Source organism: Rhinolophus sinicus, chromosome 15, assembly GCF_057876585.1.
Source record: "Rhinolophus sinicus isolate RSI-liver-muscle chromosome 15, RSI-T2T, whole genome shotgun sequence".
Lineage (NCBI taxonomy): Eukaryota > Metazoa > Chordata > Mammalia > Chiroptera > Rhinolophidae > Rhinolophus > Rhinolophus sinicus.
The window spans coordinates 118,297,094-118,319,639 of record NC_142515.1 but is presented as its reverse complement, the minus strand read 5'-3'; the positions used below and the strand labels follow the sequence as shown (position 1 = coordinate 118,319,639).

Here is a 22,546-nt window from a genome sequence, read left to right as displayed (position 1 = left end):
AGACCAGTTTTGTAAATCTGTTTTGCTTGATGACTTGTGTCCAATTTAGAAAATGATTAATTTTTTCAAACTTTATTTTGCATTGATTGGTTTGTTGCTTGCTATCTAATACTTGATAACTGTCTTACATTATCTTAGGATAGCTGTCTCTTATTTGATCTCAGTCTTAAGGAATATAGTTACTTAAAACAAAGTCATCTTATTTTTTTCTTTTAAAACTGAAAATTTGTAAAATGGTTATCATATGGGTTGGAATACTATCAGTATTATTTCTTCATGATCCCCTCCCTAACTCAGGCCTGTTTTCCTTCTGATTAGGGACTAATCATCCTTTCATAGAATAGAACCTACTTAAGTATATATTGTCAGAGGCAAGGGCCAAGTGCGTGACAAGTTCTGAAGGAAGCAGTGTGCCAATTACCAATTCTGGTGTGCATACAGTATATATATATATATATATATATATATATATATATATATATATATATACACACACATACATACATACACGGACACATGTAAATAAAAGCATCTTGTTATTTTAGATTTCTGTGTATTTGTTACCTTTTCAAAATTTATTCTTTGTATCAGTCTTCTAAATTGGAATAAGTGTACGCCTTCTTTTAGGGATCTCTAAACACAGTCTTTGTTGAACCTATGATTTATCTACAAAAGTTAATTGAAAGCATTCAACTTACTAGTTACGTCAGCTATGAGAAGGGAAATGTGTTTGTAAATTAGGAACATCACTATTGTTTGTAACACGGAAGCCTGTTTGTACAGCTTTGGGATCTTCTCATGCCCACGAGAAAGCTGAAGGCTAGAATCTCCAAGCAGTGGGCTGACATTGGTTTCCAGGGCGATGACCCTAAAACAGACTTCAGAGGCATGGGCATACTTGGATTAATCAACCTTGTGTAAGTGAAAATAAACTTTTTTCTCTAAATGAAATTACATGTACTCCCAATCTAATTCCATACTATTTCTGAATTTTAATAGCTGCAGTGCTAAAAGTATTTACTAATGTGTTGGCAACAATATAAAGACATTGGAAATATACCTGTGTGTGTATGTGTGTGTGATTTCTTTACTTACCAATACTTTTCCTCTTTTTCTTCTCGGCCTCCCTTCTGATACCTCTTTGGAATTATTTACACTCTTTTCTTATTCTTTTTTTCCTCTTGCCTCTTCTCTCCTGGCTCTCTGATTCCGTTTTGGGAACTGTAACCAGATGAGATGATAATGAAGTCTCGTCACACTTATTCTTTGCCATGTGTGCAAGTGCCCTCATTCCCTGACTTTTCAGAACCTGTCTGGACTCTCTCTCCTTTTTTTCTTTAATACTTATTCTTGGGCACGTGTATGAAATTGCGAAATATGGAACTGAGATCAGAATTGAGAGCCTAAATTATTCTAGAAAATAAACTGGAAGATTGCTTTCCTCCTATAAGCATAATCAAATGATGAATGACAGTCTAGTGTTAGGGTCTATGCTTGAATTGTGATTTATAGGCTACAGTCTAAAAAATACCTGGGAAACCTAACCATTAACAAAGTGTGGATAGTCCCTGAAAAAGACCAGTCCTGAAATTGAACTAAATGATGTTAATGTTGAGAAAAAAATATTTAAGTCAATATGGACAAAGCTATTTTGGGGGAAAATAGAAGACACAGGTGGTTTCAATATGTACAGTTTTTCTCCATTTACTGAAATACTTAATTTTCTGTAATACATTTAATGAATATGAAAGTTCCCTATAATTTTACCTCTCAGAGATAAGCAAACCACAGTAGTCTTAAAAATAATAATAAGCACAACAAATGAAAGTGCCAGTTTCCCACTTTGATAAACAGAAATTTCTTTTTGGAATTTAAGTAGAATATACTTTGGTTCCACTTGGAAAAATTATAAAATATTTTAAAATTTATTCACAACACATGATTTACTTGTTTCTATCCTTTAAAGACCATGTTTCTTGGTACTTGTAAGCTACACAGATGTTTGAACTGACGCACTCTCAATTAGATACACACTATTCTGGTGTTAACTTTTTCTGAATAACCTTGCTTCTGGCTCTTTTCCTCAGAAATCAAGCTTTTTCAGCATTTGCCAGAAGAGAATTTATCTTAAAATTTAAATGATTTAATAAGTTTGATTCAAGACTAGGGATTCTGATAGACCTTTAAGTGATTTACAGATATTTTAGTCTATTTAGAGCTAGTATCTACTAATACGAAAAAAGGCTCACATATACATGTTAATAATTATTTGATTGCCGATGATGTACTAGAAGTGATTAAAAACAAAATTAGCTCTAATTCCTCTATAATCATGTTTGTTGTCCTGTGTATGGAGCTATGACACTTCAGGATCAAAATAAACATCCTTGCACAGTCAAGAAGCAGGCAAGCTGTTCAAATACCCTTATGTAATTAAAAAAAAATTGTCTTGGCCTTTGTCATCTAATCTCTTGAGATATTTTGTTGCTTTGAAGGATAGCTGACAGTTTGATAGATAATGATGTTTAGGTAAGTGAATGCCAAGGTAGGTACAGAAGAAGAAAGGATATTGTACAGAAAATAAATTTAGAGACAACAAATCTGAGTAGATGGGGAAATAGAAGCAGAAAAGTAGAATATACAAAAAAGTTAAGGCCAAAAATGTGTGTAGGAAGGGAGAGAGAAAGGAGGAAGGAAGGAACTCAAGGCAATGTATTGTGAGGAATAGTTTTCCTTATTTGCATAGGTGTTACATTTCTTAGATACTGTTAAGATAGTTGACTAAATCAGGTCAGCAAGGAAATTAAAAGTTGTTCTGTGTTACAAATTGAATATTTTAAAAGTAGTTTGAAACACTAATTACAATTGAAACTCTGTGTTACATTATTGTAACACTAATGTAACACTGAATTATATTAGGAGTATTATGTTAAAAATGAAATATAAATACTAAAGGCAGGTTAGAACCAACTAAGGGATACATTAGAAAAATTAGAGTATTTAGGGAAAGCAGTGCATCAAAACAGGACTTTTTCCTGTTTGGGGTTTTATAGATCTCTGAGAATCTGTTGAAAGCTTTGTATAGTCTCTCCCAGAAAATGTATGCACATAAAAACTTTGCATAATTTTTGGTGGTCCATGGATCCCCCTTCATTCATGGACTTCTAAGTTAACAACCCCTATTATAATGGGTTGAATCAGAGCCAGTGAAGAAAAATGGAAGTCTGTAGTGTGAATCTATAGAAGAAAAAATAGGTGAAGATTTGATTAGAAATTTGCATGCCTTATGAAAATTTCAGTGATTGTGCCTTCTAAAATTTAAATAAGCCATGTAAATCCAGTTTTCTATTTCTTATCCTCACATAAACATCCAGTCAGGCATCATATATATATATATATATATATATATATATATATACACACACACACACACACACACACACACACACGTGTATATATATGATTCCTAGTGCATTATGAGGTGACCCAACAGATTTGATCTTTCTTCAAGAACTCAAAGAGGTTGCATGAGTACAAGCCAATAGAATGCATGAGCCTACAGATAGGTAGCTTTATCATGTACTTCTGTATTAATGCCAGTATTTTAGTTATACCACTGATCAAGGAGGGTTTTTTAGCGCAGAATGAAGGTTATTGACTTTCTTCTGATTGCCCTGAAAATGGCCTTAAACAACACACACTTAAGTTGTGACTGAAGGAATACGCCTAGGTGAAAGGAAGAGTATCCCAACAGGTACATGTTGGCTATTGTATAGAAAGCTTAGAACAAACGAATAAACGAAAAGAACTCTAGATTATTTTTTTAAGGTAGGTAGAAAGTCTTGTTAAATCATTTATTTGTTGAAATACTTTGAAGTCTTGACAAGGGCTCCTGTACTAGACAGGCTTGGTAGCTCAGAATTAAATTTTGATCAGAAGCATTTCTGAGTCACTGAAACTATTTGTGATGGAGCTCAAGATTTTCGTGGCAGTACTAGGAGTGTCATTTTGACAGTAGCTTTTAAAATCGCTTCTGGATATCTTCAATTTGAATGACATGTTAATTTCATTATCTTTCTTAAACTTTTTAAGGTATTTCAGTGAAAATTATACCAGTGAAGCTCATCAGATTCTTTCCCGTTCAAATCATCCAAAATTAGGGTAAGCTGGGTGTATTAAAGAAACTGTAAGCTCTGGAATTTAAGTTGATTAAATGATCTGAATTTGAAAGTATTTCAGGGTATTTTTAAAATGAGATTATTTTAATGAATAAAAGCTTATAAAGGATCTTACATGATGCATTATTTTTAAGGCTAAATGTGATCATAAACCAATTATGTATTTCAGCATATTTTTATTACAAGATATAGTTTATAAAACGGAGATAATAAGGACCTTTATAAAAATTTGTTGAGAAATAGATTCGCAAATAGGAATAGGGAATAACTTTGAAATAGGAATAGGAAAATGAGAAATAGCTTTGAAAATCGTGAAGTGAAATGCAAATTGAGATCATATTAGCTTTGTCATTATTATTTTATTTTTATAGTCCAATGATACCTGTCTTTGAAAAAACATTATAGCGGTAATCTTAAAAGTAAATACCCTCGTAATGGAAGAGAAAAATGTTACATAGCCCAGTGTTTTTTAGAAATCAATGAGAATGTATGTAGTACTCCTTTTAATTTTTTTGTAAGGATTTTGGTTTTAGACGTTCATGTGCCCAGAGCTTTATTTTTATTTCCTAGATTTCATTTCTTAGATTATATCCAGAAAATCAAATAGCTTCTAAAGAACAATTTTTTAAATCTATTCTGGTTTATTTTTTTTAATATGTAGAGATTATCATAAAATCAATACTGTGTTAAAAGTGGATCAAAGTAACTTTTTTCTAATTTTATGCATACTTTTAAATTTATTTTATGAGCTATTTGGCTAGCTGATATAACTGATAATGTTTCTGACATAGGTATTCTTATGCAATAGTTGGAATCAATCTGACAGAGATGGCTTACAGCTTGCTGAAGAGTGAAGCTTTGAAATTTCATCTCTACAACTTTGTTCCCGGTGTACCAACAATGGAACACTTTCATCAGTTTTATTGTAGGTATTAAAAGGAGATAAAACTAGATATTTCTAAGAGAATTTTTAGGTCACTAGGAAGGTGTTATATATAATACCTCTATCAAGCATATGAATTAATGGTTATCGTTTTATTATTCAGGATCTTAGGAAAAATGGAAGGTAATGGAAGACAGGTTCCCAAGAGTATTTTGTACTTCAGTTTCTATATTTGTATTTAAAGATTCAATGATGCAGTTTCTTCATATGTATACAAATTTAGTATTCATGCAGTTTTTCTGTAGGGATCCGTTTTCCAGTCAACTATAAAATGAATTTTCCTTTTTGAGTACTGGATAATGAATGCTGTTGAATCAAGGACAGATTATTTTGTTACTCTTGTAAGGAAATTTAATTTCAAGGACCTTTTCACCCCTCGCTCATTTTAAGGCCAGGCTTTCTTATATTAGATTGGGGCTACTTACTAACTTTCTAAAGCAGTCATTACTACCACTGTTCCATGCGGTGATATATTTGAACACTGAAGGTTTAATTGAATGAGCCTATCTTCTGAAGATACTGCTCGGAAGTAACAAATTCAAATCTAGCATAGCTTTTATACTCTACTTTTCTTGATCTTTTTGTGTCTTAGAATGTCATTTGCATGTTGGCAGGATACAAGAAACTATTTAGATAATAAGTGACCAAATCATAACTTCAACTCCACGGTTGAAAGTGTCATTAGGGTCTCTTTCCCACAACCTCCCCTCTTGATTTAATCATTAATTCCAGGTTTGCGTACTTCCTAAATTTCTCTTGTATTTGTCTACTTTTTCCCATCCCCATTGTAACTTGACTACCTCAGGCTTTTATTACTCATTTACTGTAATTGCTTTTTTACCAGTCTTTTATGATAACCTTCTTCCAGCTCTTCCTTACACTGAGTGTATAGTTATTTAAAATGGAAATCTAGTCATCCTACGCCACTGCCTGAAATTCTTCAGACGGTCCCATGACAAGGCCTTGCGTAATCCAGACCTTGACAACCTCTCTGGACTCAGCTTTTGCCACACACCACCTCCCCACAGTGTAAAATGTAGGCACACTGGTCTTTTAGTTGTGCCAGTATATCATGCTCTCTCGTGACTCTGGACCTTTCACCCAGCCTGGCGCGCTGTTCCTGCCCCCTCCGTTCTCTCCAGGTGACGCCTACTCATCTTTCAAATCTCAGTTTAGACGTGACCTCTGGGAAGTCTTATCAGAGACCTTGTTCTTTCAGGTATCCAGTTTTCTCTCCATTATTCATCTTTCCTTCTCTACTGGAATATTCCTGTCAGACTACAGATGTGCTTCTCTGTCTCCCACTCCGTCATTCACTTGCTGTGTGTGGCAGATGCTGTTATAGGAACTGGGGATAAGTCTCTTCATTTAGGAAGCTTTTATTTTCAGAAACCAAACTTTAGTGTAGCGTCCACCTCCAGATTCCACTATATTTATCTGCTCCCCTTCAGCATAAATCTTTTAAGTGCTGTTTTCATTTCCTCACCTTCAGTTTTTGGGGTTGTTTTTTTTAAACTTGTTTCTCTCCCCACTACCCTGCTGAAACTGTTTTTTTAAAGACACCAACAGTCTCTTTTGTGGCCGAATGAGATTGTCACATTTTTTCCTTGACGTTCCTTGATCCTTTTAACAGCACTAGGCATAAATGGCCGTGTTTTTCTTCTTGAAACATTATCTGGGCCTTTCTGATGCCACACTTTTTTTGGCTTTTCTCCTGTCCCCCTGGCTTTTCCATAGACTTTAGTGCTGACTGCTCATCTGCTACCTTACTAAATGTAGGGGCACCTCTGAGCCCAGCCCAGGGCCCTCTTCTCTCGTTAGCCTTCATCCTGTCCCTCCATCATCTGATCCAGTTCCCTGTTTGACATACCATCTGTGTACTAAGCATGCCAAAATGAGTACCTTCAGCCCACCTTCTCTCTAGCCCAGCATCTGTATGTCTAGATTTTTTTTTTTTATAGATGAGGAAAGGAGCTTATGGGGATGGTTACACAAAGTAGGAGTCAATGCAACATGTTTTTAGATGGAAGGACGGGTTTTTCAGGTCCCAAGGGGTACAGTTGATTCTGGGTAGGCTGAAGATCCTAGCAGGTGTGAGATGCTGTCCATTACCATTCCCAGATTGTCACTGGTGTTTTGTTTAATACCCTCCCGGCCCTTCCTGATTTTCCTGGAGATTGTCTGCATGCCTTGTCTGCTCCTAGATATAAATAACAAAACTGGTATCCCTTAGTGTAGACCGTGGGACGGTGTGTTTGTACTGTGAGCGTACAAGGGCCCCTTGCTCTCACCCCGCCGGGGCTCCGACACAGCCAGGCGCCTTTTGTAGGGGTTAGGCATTTCGAACAGATTGGCATCCAAATCTGCATCTTCCTCCTTCCACTTCTTTTCTTTCCTTTTGTTGCTGGGGAACTGTCCTACACACACGAGTCTTGCTTGATTTCCATTCCTAACTCTCTCAGTGACTTTAAACGTAGGGCCTAAACTCCGGGGACTTTGCTAACTGCCTCTGATGTTTGCTTTTTCTGTGAAATCTGTGCTTGTTTAATGCTGCCCATTGAACATCAAACAAATATAAAAAGAAACAACCAAACCCCCCCCCCCCTCCCGTAAGCATTTCCTCATATTGAAATAAATCCAGGAGTGTGATCGGTAGGAAAGCAGTGCAGAATGACCTCTGGCCAGTATTTTCCCCTGGAGACTGGTGACATGAGTGTCTCTGGCTGCTGTGGGCCTCACTGCCACAGGGCCAGCATCTTGGTGGCTCCTATCTGGGAAGCCGAGGTGGGACAGGCATGACAGGCTGAATCCAAATAGGGTGTAGCAGTGATTTTACATTCGCATTTTCTGCTGGAAATATATCTGCTTTCATTAAATACTTTTAACATTTTCAGGGTTAATTTGGCGACTGTAATGAGGATATTGGAAAACAAAAATGTTAAGCCTATTTAGAGCTTATGTATTTTTCAGAAGAGAAGGTGCTGATAGTTCATTGAAAAAAGTAGAAACATCTCTGAGAATTAGAAATCAATTAGAAAACAGCTTCCCTGTGCAACATTTTCTAGTTTCTTTCATTATTGTGTTTCAGGGTCTCTGGGGATAACTTTTCCTGTTCTCAGGGTTATCTTTTGACAGTACTGTATCTCTTAAGTTCGAGGAATTTGATTTTTGAGACAAATAGGAAATGTACACTGAATGTTTTATTGAAATTGCTGTTTATTTTGAACATATAAAAATATTTCTTATAAAGTGCCTTGGGTTTCTAGTAGTTTAAGATGATTTTTGATTATTGTACCCTAATATGGAATTTAAAGGATGGGTATATACTTTTAAAATGGGATGGTTTGGATGTGATATCATTATTGAGCACTATATGTTTTATTTTTCTTTAACTGCAGGTTATCTTGTCTATGAATTTGACAAGTTTTGGTTTGAAGAAAAACCAGAAAGCATTATGTATTTCAACATATATAGAGAGAAGTTTCATGAAAAGATCAAAGGACTCTTACTGGATTGTAACGTATCACTTACTTTAAAAATGTGAATCATCCCTAGTACCTTCTATTTCTACAACATTTTGCACACACAACAGAATTTATATGTTGTAATAGAAATTTCTGATCAATTATACTGCTTATATATAATTTCCTACAAAAATATTTCAGAAATTCTATTTAAGAAAGCTAGTGGACAATCAGTGTATGTTTACAGTTATTTATACACTGTCCTCCAAAGGTAACTTATCCTTCCAAAGATCCCCCTGCGGAGTCATGTGAACTACAGTTCGGAACTTGGGGCTTAGCCCATTTAGTATAAAAGTACAAATCAGGTATTTGTATTAAATGGGTTGATTAAAATGTGTAAAAATCAGTTTTTACTTTTACGTGTTGTAGCTCTCAAGTTGGTATCTTTGCAAAACTCTTAGGGTTTTTTGTTTTTGAGTTTGGAAATGATTGTTCTTTATTTCCTTTCCCTTATTTTATTTGTAGGTTAATTAACAGGGAGAGTAGTTCTTCACGGTTTTGTTTGTTTGCAGTCACATGTCAGTGTTGCTTCATTAGTAGCAACGAGAGCATAGGTGTGTCAGACAGAATGGAGGATCGTGGCCTTTTTGATTTATCTGATTATTTAGCACAGATAATGAGAGGAGGACAGTAATGGAGACCAGCTTTTAGTGTTTTTAAATCCACACTTTAAAATATCACAGTATTATTTTAAAGCTTAAAGGCATTTTCTTATGTTCAGTATTTGCTTTTTGTCACTTGTAGAAAAGAACCTTAGTTAGTGCTTGGTGTGAGAACCTAAGGAACTTCTCTCCCTGCATGTGTTTATGAAAAGAGATGTATTTGCTAAGAAAATCTTGATTGTATTCAAAGGACAGTTGCTGTTTCAATAAAGCTGTCTTTGAACATGAGCATGAGGAAAACTTAAAGTTTTTAAAAAATCTCAGTTAAGCATCGTTGGCTTATTTTACTTACTGTTAACTCTTGGCTTCTCTTTGCTTTGACTCCATGGTGTTTCTAGATGATGATGTATGGATTTGGTAGGTGTTCTTTGAGTTAACAATCTGTGGGATCCTGAAGGAGCCTGAGGACGATGTTGTGCGTTTTGTCCGGCTTTATTCTCCTGAGGTCTCAGCAGGGCAGCAGGTGTGCCAAGGACTGTGTAGTGATGCAACTCTGATGGGAACGATTTCTTCTGTGTGTGTTTTAGACACGTACTCAGCAAAACTAAGAGTTTGAAGACAGGTTCATCTGATGACTAAGTTCTCCTTAAATCCCACAGAAACCAGCCTGTTAAAGACAAAACGTAATCTAAAACATGGTGGTAGCTGGTACATCTTTCAACATGGTATATATCAAGTGTTGAAGCACTGGCTCTTATATCAAGACCTGAGACTTTCAAGTATTTGTTCATTTCTATTGACAAAGCTCTCCAAACTTGCCAAAGAGAAGAGTGGTAAAAAATTTCTGATTGGAAAATACAGATGCAGTGTCGTAGTACAGCACATACATTAAAGGTGCATGCGTTAAAATTATGATTTTTCTCAATCACATAAAACTATTTTTAAAATTGTGTTAATTATAATAGTAGCAGTAGCTATTCAGTATTAGAGGAATTTTAAAATTGGTTTCTTATAAGAGAGGTCTCAACCTTGGGAGTATCTTAACTTGATTTTTAAAATGTTTTCAGTGCTTTGTCATCCACTAGAGTTCTGTGAGATGTAGCAAAATACTGATAAGGATCAAGTGTTAACCATTAAAGTTCATTTTATCAAGGTGTTTACTATTACACGGAAAGCAATTCTGTTAGTCTTTTAATTTTCGTGCTGAAAATACTTTGTATTTTAATCTTTCAACAGCTGAGAGCTTGAACTGATTTAAACCTTTGTCAGTATGCTTAATAGAAGAATGATTCAGGTATGGAAGGGGAAACTTTTTAAGTAATTAACTCTTTCACTTTCTAGGGAGAAAAGAAACTTTTCAATAATATTTTTAAAATATCATTAGAAAGTTTGCGCAATAATGTGTTCTTTAAATCCACCTCTGTTTGTACAATATAGATATTGTCTGTTTTTCTTTAAAATAATCAGTAACCATTTCAAATAATTCTATAGCGAATTGGTCTAAAATCTACCAACAGATTCTAAGGTTTGATAGTCTGGAAACCAAGCTGGGTGTCACCGGTTGTAAATTAGAATGTAACATGAGCCTTCTGACTTTTATGTGATAGTGACATAGATGAAAAGAAAAATAGAATGATTGTGTCTGCCTTCCTACTTTTCCTTGCTTTCAACATATGTATGTTAGAATTTTATGTAGTCTTAAAATCCATATTTAGAATCTTACCTGTTTCTATAATAATTAATAAACTACCAAAGTAGTGATAGAACTGAAGTGGCAGGAAAATTATGTTTGTTTTAGCATCAACAAAGTGAATCAGTGTTGAAATGAATTTTTGTATGTGTCAGGTTGAAGAGAGTGTGCCAGTGAAAAGAATAGTCTACAAATATAATTACAGTGGCCATAGTTCAAATATGTTCTGAAAGATACTCTTTAAAGAATGGGAGAAATCAGGAGATATCAGTGAACCTAGACCAACCTCTCTTTGTGTATAAATATGGTGATAGCGTTAGTTATAAAAATCAGTGTCTTACTGACACCATTTACAGTTTAGGAAACAGAATCTTTTCCTTGAAAATGCCCATCCTGATTTTTTTCTATTCTAAGAACTACTAGGATTTGTATGTATTTTTCTATGTGAAAACAAATGTACTCTTCATTCTTATTCCAGTGTTCATAGTTTGTGTACTGTTTCTCCCCTTTGTTTAGTGAGATAGAACTTGGTCAAAGATTTGCTCAAAGGAGAAGCATTGCATGAATGTGAAAAGTGGGATGCTCATGGCCAGAGCAGAAAAGGTTCCACGTTATCATGGCACAGAAGAGAACAGGTTTGGCTTGGAGAGCAATAATGTTTATTATCCTTCTTGAATTAATGATGGGGGACCAACAGCTATTTCCTCAGGATAAACGGTCCACCCCCCTTCTCTATGAACAAGTCTGGGCAGGCTTAATTTAGGAACCTCTCTGCATCAGCAGTTTTTTAATGAAAATTAATGGAATTGTTAAGAATCTGAGAGAAATCATGAGTGAGATTTTTTTGTGTTTTGTTTTTCTGGCTTTAGCTTTTGACAAGAAAAATTTTAAGTGTAATGCAGGTAAGACCCAACTACTACCTTACTATGATAGGGCGGGTCTGTTTCTGTTAAACAAAGTATTCAAAAAATATTTAAGCAGTAGCTTTCCCTGGGGGAAAAAGTGCTGGTTGGCAACCTAAAGAAATCGATTTTTGTCTACTTTGCATAAAGCAGTTAACTTCTTATGTAAAAGCAATAGTTGAAATGTGATGTCATTTTGTTTGGAATGTTGTGAGCAAATAAAAAACATGTCGAAACTATTATAAGCCTTTCTGTTACTACTTCTCTCCTCCTGTCCTCTCCATCCCTTATTTAAGTCATTTATGTTTGTGAGACAGTGCTTCTGATATTTAATCCTTTAGTCACGTTTCTATATAATATACTAGATTAGACTACACAGAATTTGCGTGTGTGCGACTTTAACTCATTCACTAATTACCTACTTCAGATGTAATTGGATAGAACCATTTGGACTTGCTGGCACTTCTGCCATTCCTTGTTTTTGGCTCGGACACTTCTTGTTTATTCTTTCCCGATTTCTTCTGCATTGGTTTGTAGGAATGAAAAAGGTTACTACGGCGTTAATGACAAATTTGGCTTTGCTGGAAAGAGGCCCTGAAGATTCATTTTCACCTCAGTCTTTTCCTCTATCTAAACCCAAGGTACCTTCTAGCTCTAAACTTCTGTGACTCCAGGATACCTACACACTATGATTCTAAAAACAACAATGCCCAAGAACTTAGTGTCTTACATTAGAACTTGTTATAGATGCCGTAAAATATAGACTGAAAATCTATACTAACAACATTTCAAGTAAGTTTATGCCTATTGATTCTAAAGACCTTCACTTGCTATTGGGCAATTTTGTACTCTAGGTGAACTCCAACTCTAACGTTCAATATAGATCCAAAAAAGACAAATTTGAAAAGGTATTAGAAGTACTTTATTGAATGTATTAAGTGGCAATTGGGTTAGTAAATAAAAATAAAACAGTAATGTATTCTTTGAGAACTCATTTTTAAGTATAAATATAAAGTGCATTTCACTCAGTTTTCCTTTTCTATCAGTCTGAATTATAATTAAGACATGTTAAAGTTTTTCATATTCAGTCATAAACCACCCGCCCGCACCAAACACATGCACAAAATGGCGAATCAAATGCAGTGAGTTATCTGGACATTACATTTGCCAGAGTGTATCCTGAGTGTCTTGCTTTCCCCTCCTTGAAACACTGAGAATAAAAGTCACAAGAAATAGCAGGTATTAGTTTTCCTTTGAAGAAAAAAAGTCCAAAAATCTCTACTCTACCAGAATTCCTTTATCTTTTTAGGCTGCAAAAAAGTGGATAGGTTTTTTGTTGGATTTTTGTTTCCCATTTCCCAGTGAACAGACTCCCACCGTCAGGTTATAGCCTGTTCCTGAGGAGGATTATGTGGCACAGTCCACGGTCTGCCTCGACTTCATCAGTTCTCGTTTCAGCTGCTCAAAGCACACGAACATGATGACGTTCCAGGATCCGAGTCTCAAGAAGGAAGGCACTAATCTAGGAAAGTACATATAATATCACCGTTCTGTTAGTTTCCTTGAAATTCTTAAAGCCATTATGTATAATACAGGCAGATTATGCTTTTCACTTTGCCACTCTTCTGCTGTGAAGAGGCGTGAAAGTACCTGTTCATCTTTCCCTCCTCTGCCTAAAGGAGCGTTTCATCTGGATGCCCTATATTGCATCAGAACCAAACCAGGGGATCCCAGTCCCGCCAAACCACAGCTTGTCTCCTTTTTCATAGCCTCTCCTTCCTTTTTGAGAGGAGGGGACATTTCTGTTTTGTTTGCTTCGCTTTCTGAATGGAAAGTAGAAAACTACCGTGTTTTCCTGAAAATCAGACCGGGTCTTATATTAATTTTTGCTCCAAAAGACGCATTAGGGTTTATGTTCTGGGGATGTTATCCTGCAAAAAACATGATAGGACTTATTTTCCGGTTAGGTTTTATTTACGGGAAAACACAGTATTAAAAGAGGAAATAAAAGAGGTGATGAATAAGTAGACCATTTTCCAGAGTCACGAAATTAGTGCTATCTAGATTTTGGTAGCTCTTGTCCTGAAAAAGACTGTCAAGAGTCTAAGTGTATTTTTGGTTTGCTTCTGTTTTTTGGTGTTTTTGTTACTGTGTTTTTTTAATTCTGCCAATCTATGCAAGCCAAATGATTGATTTTGAATGCCTGTTTGCAGGAGAAAAAGATGCCATCAGTTAAATCTGCCATGGATACATTTTTCTTAAGAGATCTGTCCTGTAAAAATCATCCCCAAAGATTTTTTTTTTGGGCGGGGGAGGGAGGAAGGGGCCTCTTAATGTATATCTCCTGACTCCTGGTTGTGTGTTTTAATTAAGGTAAAATACACATAACATCAATTTACCATGGTAACCATTTTAAGTGTGTAATTCAGTAGCATTAAATACATTCACATTGTGTGTAATCACTCACCATTATCCATCTCCAGAACCTTTTCGTCATCCCAAACAGAAGCTCTGTACCCATTAAAAAATAACTCCTTACTATACCCTCCCCTCAGCCCCTGGTAACCACTATTCCACTTTCTGTCTCTATGAATTTAACTACTGTAGGTACCCCAGATAAGTAGCATCATGCAATATTTGTCTTTCTGTATCTGGCTTGTTTTATTTAGCATGTTTTCAGGGTTCATCCTTGTAGCACATATTCCCCCCCTTTGAAATTTCAATTTCAATTTCAAAGGTTTTAAATTTGAAAAAAATTATTAAATGGCTAATGGTTAATAACTGATATATCTGTTTTAATTTTACAATATATTTCATTTTTATTGTATCACAAAAATAGATTATAGTAAATTGGAACCTTTTGTATAATGTGCATGGTGCATTTATGCTTTATAAGGTTTGAGGCATTGCCTTACAACTTTTAAGGCTTATAGAATTTTGTTACTTTACCGCTAGTGTAATCATTGTTGAGTATATGCATTAATTAGTTGATACTATATATTTTTTAAAAAAGGTACTCCCCAATATAATATAATATTGCTTTATGGGAAAATGTTATCTATACAATACTAGTTTCTATACTATACAATGTGGATGTCTCATAAATAAAATATAATAAGGAAGATTATAGTTACACTAGAAAAAAATGGCAAATAGTGTCTGACATAGTAATAATCAAACCACATCGTTTTCTGCACCACTTTTCTAGATCAATGGCAAAGATTTTGCTCTAGTTTTGCTTTAATCTAAAAATCTGAGTCCATTAAAATAGTAAAAATCATATCTTGTTTTCTCTTAGTCCTCTAGTATGCTTTCCTTTCACTTTATAGCTCTCCTGCCCAGAGAAGGCAAAATACTACCTACATTTCTAATAGATTGGGACCAAGGGAAAAATCACTGGTTTTGAATGAACCTCTTATCGAGGCTGAGAAAATATAATTTCCCTACACAGTGGAATTGGTGGATTGGAGAAATTGATGGCAAGGAAAAGGAAACACTAAGTGTCCTGCATGTACTGAGGCTAGCAAGCTGCATATCAGTTGTTTAGATGAGACGTGTACCCAAGCACACAGCTACCCTGAGCACAGCATTCTAGATTCGGAAGGTCGTAGCTTACCCTTTGAAGAAAGCCGATGGTCCTTCCTTGGTGAACATTGTCATTGCGCAATTGGGCACACTTGGGTACTGTCCTGGTGTAGAATTAACAAATCTGGTTTTCACCACATCCACTGGAGAGGACAGAACCGTTGTGCAAAATCCAGCGATAACAGCTGACACGACATGGCATGGCACATCATCTAAAATGGGTCAACAAAACCAGGCAACGTCAGACATTTGGGAGGGGCTGCTAGTTTTCAGTTGTCCTTATAAACCTGTTGATAACAGGAGGTCACCCTGGATGTCTTCTAAATAAATAAAATAAGACTATACTTCCACTATAAAAGGATGGCAATAGTTCCTGGCATGGTGGGCTGTGTTTTAGGAAAATGTCCCGTCAATTTTCTCTGCGCCTGTAGGCTAAGGCATGATGCCTTATGTAGGCATCTCATACTTTTTTATTAAAGTCATTGTCCAAGGGAATTTCAGTCTCTCTAGAACCTGTTAGAATGTTGTTTTTAGGAACCTGCATGATGGTGCTGATGAACTCATATAACTGGCTTGTTTGGATACAGTGCAGGATGGACTCACCTCCTGACTCCTGCTATATAATGAATAACATGTTAACCAAGGTCTCATATATTTATATTAAATGAAAATAATGCTGATGTAAGAATACAGTTACATTTTGTTTTAAAAAAATATTACAGAACTTCTAAAACTTAGGGCTTTGGCCTTTTTCTGCTTCTCAGAAGTTATATCTAATGTTCAAAATACTTAATTTTTTTAAAAGAAAACTTACAATTAAGTGATTCAGAATAACGTGGCTAGAAAAGCTCCAAGATGAAATTGTCAATGTGCAGACCTGTTTGTTGTATAACATAGGAAGTTACCTGCTAGTATTTGGTTTTTCACAAGGGCCTCCTTCATTAGGTCGTAGGTTACTAGCTCTGTACAATTGATGATGACATTTCTTGCCAGATTGGGAGTAGTCCCTGGGGGAAAAAATGTTTAATAGCCCCATGATAATGAAAAGGTGCTAATTGGATATATGTGTCTTAATGACTTTTAAATCCACTGTGAAGTTAGTTACCTTTCCAAAGACCTGTGAAGCCTTCAGTTGTTGCTATAATTCTGTAAGCATTGTAAGTCCCAGTGTAGCGAGGTTTGGGGCCATACAGATGGCTCTGTGCTTGAAGTCTGACCTTCACAACCTCTGTGGGTTGCCCAATGAATACTGCCACGCATCCAGTCGTTAGGCCAGCTGAGATCTTGTTTCCTAAGCTACCTGTTGCAATCCACAGAGAAAAAAAATATCAAGAAGAAAAATCAAGACCCAGAATGTATCTATATGTCTTTTTAATTTTAATGGTTAGTATCATTGTATCTTTATGCTTACACGTGTGTTGATCATGCACTAAATATGTGCTAAATATGTGCTAAAGCTGGAAGACTTCAAAGCTGACTAAACTTTTTAAAATATGAAGACTTTCAAGGGCAGAGAAAACACAATGCCTATTAAAAACATGGCTTTCTTGTATTCAGCTTTTTTTCCCCTCCCAGCATTTCCCAACTGGGAGGAGGCACCAGTTCAGATATTGGTGTTTGCTTGCCAAGTTGTTATGAAGACCACTACCCTGTGTGTAACATTTTCTGAACAGAGCTGGGCCCAGGGCATGTCTCTGGTTGTCTGCCCAGCTCAGGAACCCTCCTTGCTTACTTTCTTTCCCTGTGGTGAAGTACTCCTGGACGGTGTCATAGAGCCCGATCCTAAGAGAGGCAGAGCTTATCTGTCTCTGGAAGCCTGCAGGCAGCCCGCTGTAGAGTTTCACTGGTCCTTCTGTTTTCACCAGAGTGGTGATTGTTCCCAGAACGCCTTTATACTTAGGGGCAGTGGAGGTCGGGCATTCACCTTGGATCTGGAAATGAGAAAAGTACAGGTCAGAGGGAAGTGAAAATTGAGTGAGTGGTCCTGCCTGGTGAGGAGGAAGTAAAGCCTGGTATCAGGCTGTCCTCTGTGGAAAAGCATTAAGCCAAGATTTTTCCCACTATGTTCCTATTTTCAGTTCCTTTTCTCTTCCAGCAACATCTATCTGCCTGTCTATCTACACATATACATGGAGAGAGAGAAGCTGCAACGCCAATGTTGAACACCCCCCCCCCCCTTGAACTCTCCAGAACCCCCAAGGCAGTAGGAGGGGAAGCTATCCCTGCTTAATCAAAGAAGGAAGGTGAAGGAGCCTGGCTTGCGAAGTCCAGAGAGGCTGATACGCTTGGGTCGTAGAACACTTAGTGCCCCAACTTGTGGAGGTTTGACTAGTCATAACCAACCCATCTTCCGCGGCCCTTGTGGTTCTTCAGTTAATCTCGGGGAAGTTCCAGTTTCCAACCCAAATGCATCCAGTCCTGTGACAAGGACAACCTGGCTTTTAAGGTGGCCACCTACCCTACCCACCGACCTGAGAAAGGGCGGTTAAACCAAAGCCAGGATCAAAGGGGCACACATCATAGGCGTCCCCTCTCTGCCCTGAGATGTCCCCCATCCCCTTCCCGCTCGCTACCTGTAGCCGGACTTTGGCTGTGTCCAGCGGGAAGGTGATGGCATCCGCCACACAGGCCGCCACTCCGGCTGAGACAATCTTGACCGCCATGGTCGGCGGCACCTCCGAGGCTGTCATGCCCGTCATCCTCACTCAGGTTGCAGAGCCTGGGCGCCGGCGCCGGGGAGAAGGGCTGCAGCCCGAGGGTGACCGTTCTCCCTGCCCCTGTACTCCTGTCCGCCGGCCGGGGCAGCAAACCTGAGCTCTCTGCCCTCTGGGAAGCCGTCCGCGGGCAGAGGGGCCAGGAAGAGCGCAGAAGTGGGGCTGAGTCGGGCAGCGCCTCCCTCCCCACCCTCGCACCAGGAGCACCCACTGCGCCCAAGTGGCAGCGCCTTGCGCTCTGCCCTCGGCGGGGGACTTATGTAGCCTGCTCTCGGGGCTGAACCCCGCGCCAGGTCTCGGAAGACCCGGGCGTGGGACCTGCAGGGCGTGCCCTGGGGCTCCGGGTCCCTCCCACCCGCATCCTCGCTCGCGCCCGGGGAGCCGCCCTTCACCCTGAAAGCACTCGTTTTGCACCTGGCGGTCTGCACCCTCCGCTCGCGCGTCGCCCAGCCCGCACGCCTGCCCGCAGGCTTCTGTCCCCCTCGGGCTGAGCGCCCTGGGCTGGGAGGGGAGCAGCTGGGGGCTCCCCGAAACAAGCTGGATCTCAGTGCTCCTGGTACAAGGTCCTGCCGAGCCAGAGCTCTCGGAGGCAAGAGTGGGGCGCTCCTCTCGCTCCTCTGAATCCCCGGGAACTCTGCAGGCACCGTCCAGGCTTCCCTGTCCTCTCCTTCTCACTATTCTCCACACTCTAAACTTTTAAAGGAAATAAAATGTTTCGTTTCAGCACTTTTTGTAGGAGGGTGTCAAATGATACAATAGACATACTAGAAAGCAAATGGTAAATTGTTAAAAGTGCTGCATAAAGTGAGATGTCACTTGCTCCTTTTAATTTTATTTCTTAGGGGGGTACAGTGGAAAGGTTCCAAGTGCACTTCTGCTGCCGACCTACTATGTGACCCTGGGCCCATCATCTGTAGTTTCGCTCTTGCTTCCGTTTTAGTAGAAGGCGGTTCCAGAGCCATGTCAGGTGAGGAATCCGGCTGCTAATTTACCTGTAGCGAGAAACATTGTAACGTGTGTTTGTTGTGGGAGGAGGAGCTTTTCCCTCTTCTGTCCTTCCGCACAGATTTATTTTGAGTGTTCTTTTATTCTTTTGGTCCAGAAGCAGGGAGAAGAAGATCTGAAGTCCCTAGAGATTAATTTCCAAATCCTCTCTAAGAACAGGTTGTGTGTCCTGTGCGAGAAACCAGTCCTGAGGGGCTTCCAAGGGAAGTCAGGCTTGAGGAGCGCTGAGGAGTCAACATCAAAGGGTCAAAGGTCAGATGGACTCTGATGCAGGAGGAGGAGCCTGTGGCTTTTCTCTGCAAGCACCTGTTGAAATAAGGAGCACTTCAGGCAAGTAAGTGGCCTGCGGAAAGGCAGAGGTGTTGGGGAAAGCAGTGTGAGCAGATGGCAACGCATTCTGTTGGCCTGACTGGGAAACTGGAGGGTGGGAAAGGAGAGAGGCAGGGTGAGAAGCTGGTAAGAGATGAAGCTGCAGGAGCCCCGTGAGGCTCATTGAGAGCAGACCCTGAATGTCTATTCTGAATGTGGACTCATGTTATCACCTCACGCCTGCGCAGTACTTTACAGATCGTCAAGCGCTGTCACATAACTGTCACATTTACTCTGTAGACAGTACTGCTTTGTGAATGGCTGGATACGGAGTCAATGACTTTTCAGAGATGACTTGGGCAGTGGGCTCCGCGATGGTGTGAACCGATTGTCGTGAGGCAGTTGGAAGGAGGAGGTGATTTTAGAGGCAAGGACATGAGAGGAGCTTTTGAAGTCTTGGAATTATTGAAGAGAAGGGTGTTTCTGATAGGTACAGCGACCCCATAGGAAACTGCGTATAGCATGTTAAGAGAGCAAGAAATCAGAGCTGGGAGGAATTTGGTTGACAACCATGTGGATGTGGTGAAAGAGGGTACACTTTACGTGGGAGTGACTACAATGGAACAAGAAAAGGGGTCAAGGGCCAAGCCATAGGGGTACCCGAAGTCATGGTCTGGGAAGGATGGCCTTGCCAGAGGTAAAGGTAGGAAAAGAAACAGCATATATGGCCATAGAGCGATGGTATTTGAGAACATCATTAAGAAAGGATTGACTAGTGTGAAGTTTGGAAGAAGTGTCAAAAGGGGACAAAAACAAAGAAAAGCCTTTTGGATTTGGCTCTAACATTGTTGGTGATCTTAGGGAGAGCAACAGTGGTGGAATTATTACGTTGAGAGGCTGATGGCTGAGCAGAGACTGAGAATGTTCCATTTAGTAGGACTAAATGTACAAGAGGGGTCATTATTCCTTGCTAACTCTGGTGAGCTTCTGCTATCAACTGGTTAAGCCGCAAACCACAACCAAACCCTCCTTCACAGTGGTTCCCTCTGTAGTGGTTTTAAAGCATAATCCCAAATCCCTCCTATCAGAGGGTGTGAGTCTGTATTTCACCCCCTTACATTTGGGCCGGCTTGTGAATACTTTGACCAATATAATAAGACAGAACTGATGCTATGTGGTTTCTGAGGCTAGATCATAAAAGTCCTCTCAGCTTCTATTACCTGGAACATGTGGAGCCCTGGGCCACCATGTAAGAAATGTAACTTCTCTGAAGGCTGTCATACTGGAGAGGCCTGATGTAGGTACTCCCAGACTTCCCATCAAGGCACCAGACATGAGAGTGCAGCTGTTTGGGGCTGTTTGCATAAACCCAGCTGCCAGTTGACTACCACCAAGTAATCTCCGTCAATGTCAGGAGGACGGAAGAATCATCCAGCTGAGCCCTGCCCCAATTCCTGACCCATAAAATTGTGAGCTATAATGAAATGGTTGTTCTTTTAAGCTGGAACACCACCTTGACTTTTTGGAGAAGCTGGCAGTGGCAGGCACTCTCTTTGTCCTTCCTTCTAACACCACCTTCATAACGGAGTCAGAGCAGTGGGCGGATGTAGGACTTTTGTATTTGGACTATAAAAAGAAATCACACTACATTTTTGAAGACAGAGTTGTTGTTTTCCATAGGCACACGTTTGCATGTTTTAAAAAGGCAAAGTTTGGCAAATTAGAGGAGAGGGTGGAATGAAAGCTATTAGAAGCAGAGGGGATATGAGAAAAAGATCTGTTAGAAATAGGAAAAGTCGTAGTCCAAAACCAATAAGGACAGGTAAGGAGAGGGGACCTGTAACGAGATGAAGAGGCGGATTTATTTGAGACCGGAAGGAAGAATGACAGCAAAAGCCTCAGGGATACTAACAGACGTGGTCAGTTAGAATCTTCTCTAGGAGATAGTGCAGTTCATTGGGGACCGAGCACCTGAGACTTGCTGGGCTCAATGCCAATTCTAGGGGTCCAAGAAGAAGCAGAAGTCAAAAGCTGCCTGTGAGTTCACAGGAGTTCAAGATTCTGAAAATGGTTCTGATTCCAAGGAGCAGGCCAGCTCACCCCTTCTGAGAAGTAGGAGAAAGTTTGCCCCAGGTTGGAGAGAACAGTAGGGGAGGGGGTGGAATCCCCAAAGGCTCAGACTTCTGCCCTTCTGGCACAAAGAAATGAGGAGGTAAAGAATAGGTCAGTGTGGGTAAGGGTCACGGACCTGGGTGATGTAGCTCAGGAGTGGCAGCAAGTTCCTACTGTGCTAGATTTCTATTTTCCTCTTTTAAAATCTAGGACAACGTTTACAACTGTACTTGCTCAAACTGTTGGAGTCACCGAAGTAAATGTCTTCATCATAAATAGGAAAACAATGCATGCATTTGGAGAATGTTCTACACTCACCCATAATTCTCTCATTAACCATCAGTAGGGAAAAATCATAGTGTAGTTTTATAGATAAATGTGCAAATGACACAAAGAGCACTTATAAAAGAAGAAATGCAAACTTTAAAATTAGGGGGGATGGATTTAATATCATTGACAAGGAAATGTACCTCTTTCATCTTGTAAATTAATACCTTGCCCCTACCAAAATTATAATTATTAGAATATTTACATATACATTTTAAATTTAATACTATGAATATAAATAATGACTGCTACAATTACAAATTATGAACATGAAAGTGGAATTACAATATCAATGCTATACTAATGGTAGCATTATAAATTTGCATGATTCTTTTAGAAAACAGTGTGGCGTTGAGCCAAGAAAAAACGTCCATATCCTTTGATCCAGTAATTCTATTTCTGGATATCTACCCTAAAATAATTAGTCAAAATGTGAAAAAGTCATATATAAGATGATGCTTATTACAGCTTACTATTTAAAACAGCAAGTTGGTGGGGGCACTAACCTCAGTTGGGACTGAGACGGCATGTGTGGGTTTGTGTGTGTTAGTGGTACACAGATGTGTACAGAGGTGCACTGATATGTCAGTGGGAAAGAAGACTGCCCTGAGGAATAGGGAGAGAGTGGGGGCAGGACAGGTGGGGTTTTCTCCCT

The 22,546-nt window shown here is 38.9% G+C and overlaps 2 protein-coding genes across 4 annotated transcripts in view; one reads left to right on the top strand and one right to left on the bottom strand.

Moving 5' to 3' along the window:
- The window catches only part of ELMOD2 (ELMO domain containing 2), a 30,166-nt gene extending 7,620 nt beyond the window's left edge, over nt 1-22,546 (top strand). For 2 of the 3 annotated variants that reach the window (XM_019730801.3, XM_074338489.2), the window contains exons 6-9: nt 784-917; nt 4,093-4,161; nt 4,970-5,103; nt 8,520-12,078. In XM_019730801.3, the coding sequence (XP_019586360.2) occupies nt 784-917; nt 4,093-4,161; nt 4,970-5,103; nt 8,520-8,665 (483 nt within the window). In that variant the 3' untranslated portion in view covers nt 8,666-12,078. Of the gene's footprint in view, nt 1-783; nt 918-4,092; nt 4,162-4,969; nt 5,104-8,519; nt 12,079-18,980; nt 19,106-19,240 lie in introns of those variants that run through there. The other variant, XM_074338490.2, reaches the window with a different exon arrangement.
- On the bottom strand, nt 12,739-18,377 carry UCP1 (uncoupling protein 1). The gene is made up of 6 exons (XM_019730721.3): nt 17,998-18,377; nt 17,157-17,355; nt 16,530-16,724; nt 16,330-16,431; nt 15,456-15,636; nt 12,739-13,361 (listed from the first exon to the last, which is right to left on the bottom strand). Exons 1-6 carry the CDS (start codon nt 18,121-18,123, stop codon nt 13,247-13,249), a joined length of 918 nt encoding a protein of 305 aa, XP_019586280.1. The 5' UTR covers nt 18,124-18,377; the 3' UTR covers nt 12,739-13,246.

Coding starts and splice junctions, on each gene's coding strand:
- UCP1 (XM_019730721.3), bottom strand. CDS start 18,123: ATGACGGGCATGACAGCCTCGGAGGTGCCGCCGACCATGGCGGTCAAG. Junction 16,432..16,529: donor CTTCACAGGTCTTTGGAAAG/GTAACTAACTTC, acceptor TTTTTCCCCCAG/GGACTACTCCCAATCTGGCA. Junction 13,362..15,455: donor CCATCGGCTTTCTTCAAAGG/GTAAGCTACGAC, acceptor GTACTTTCCTAG/ATTAGTGCCTTCCTTCTTGA.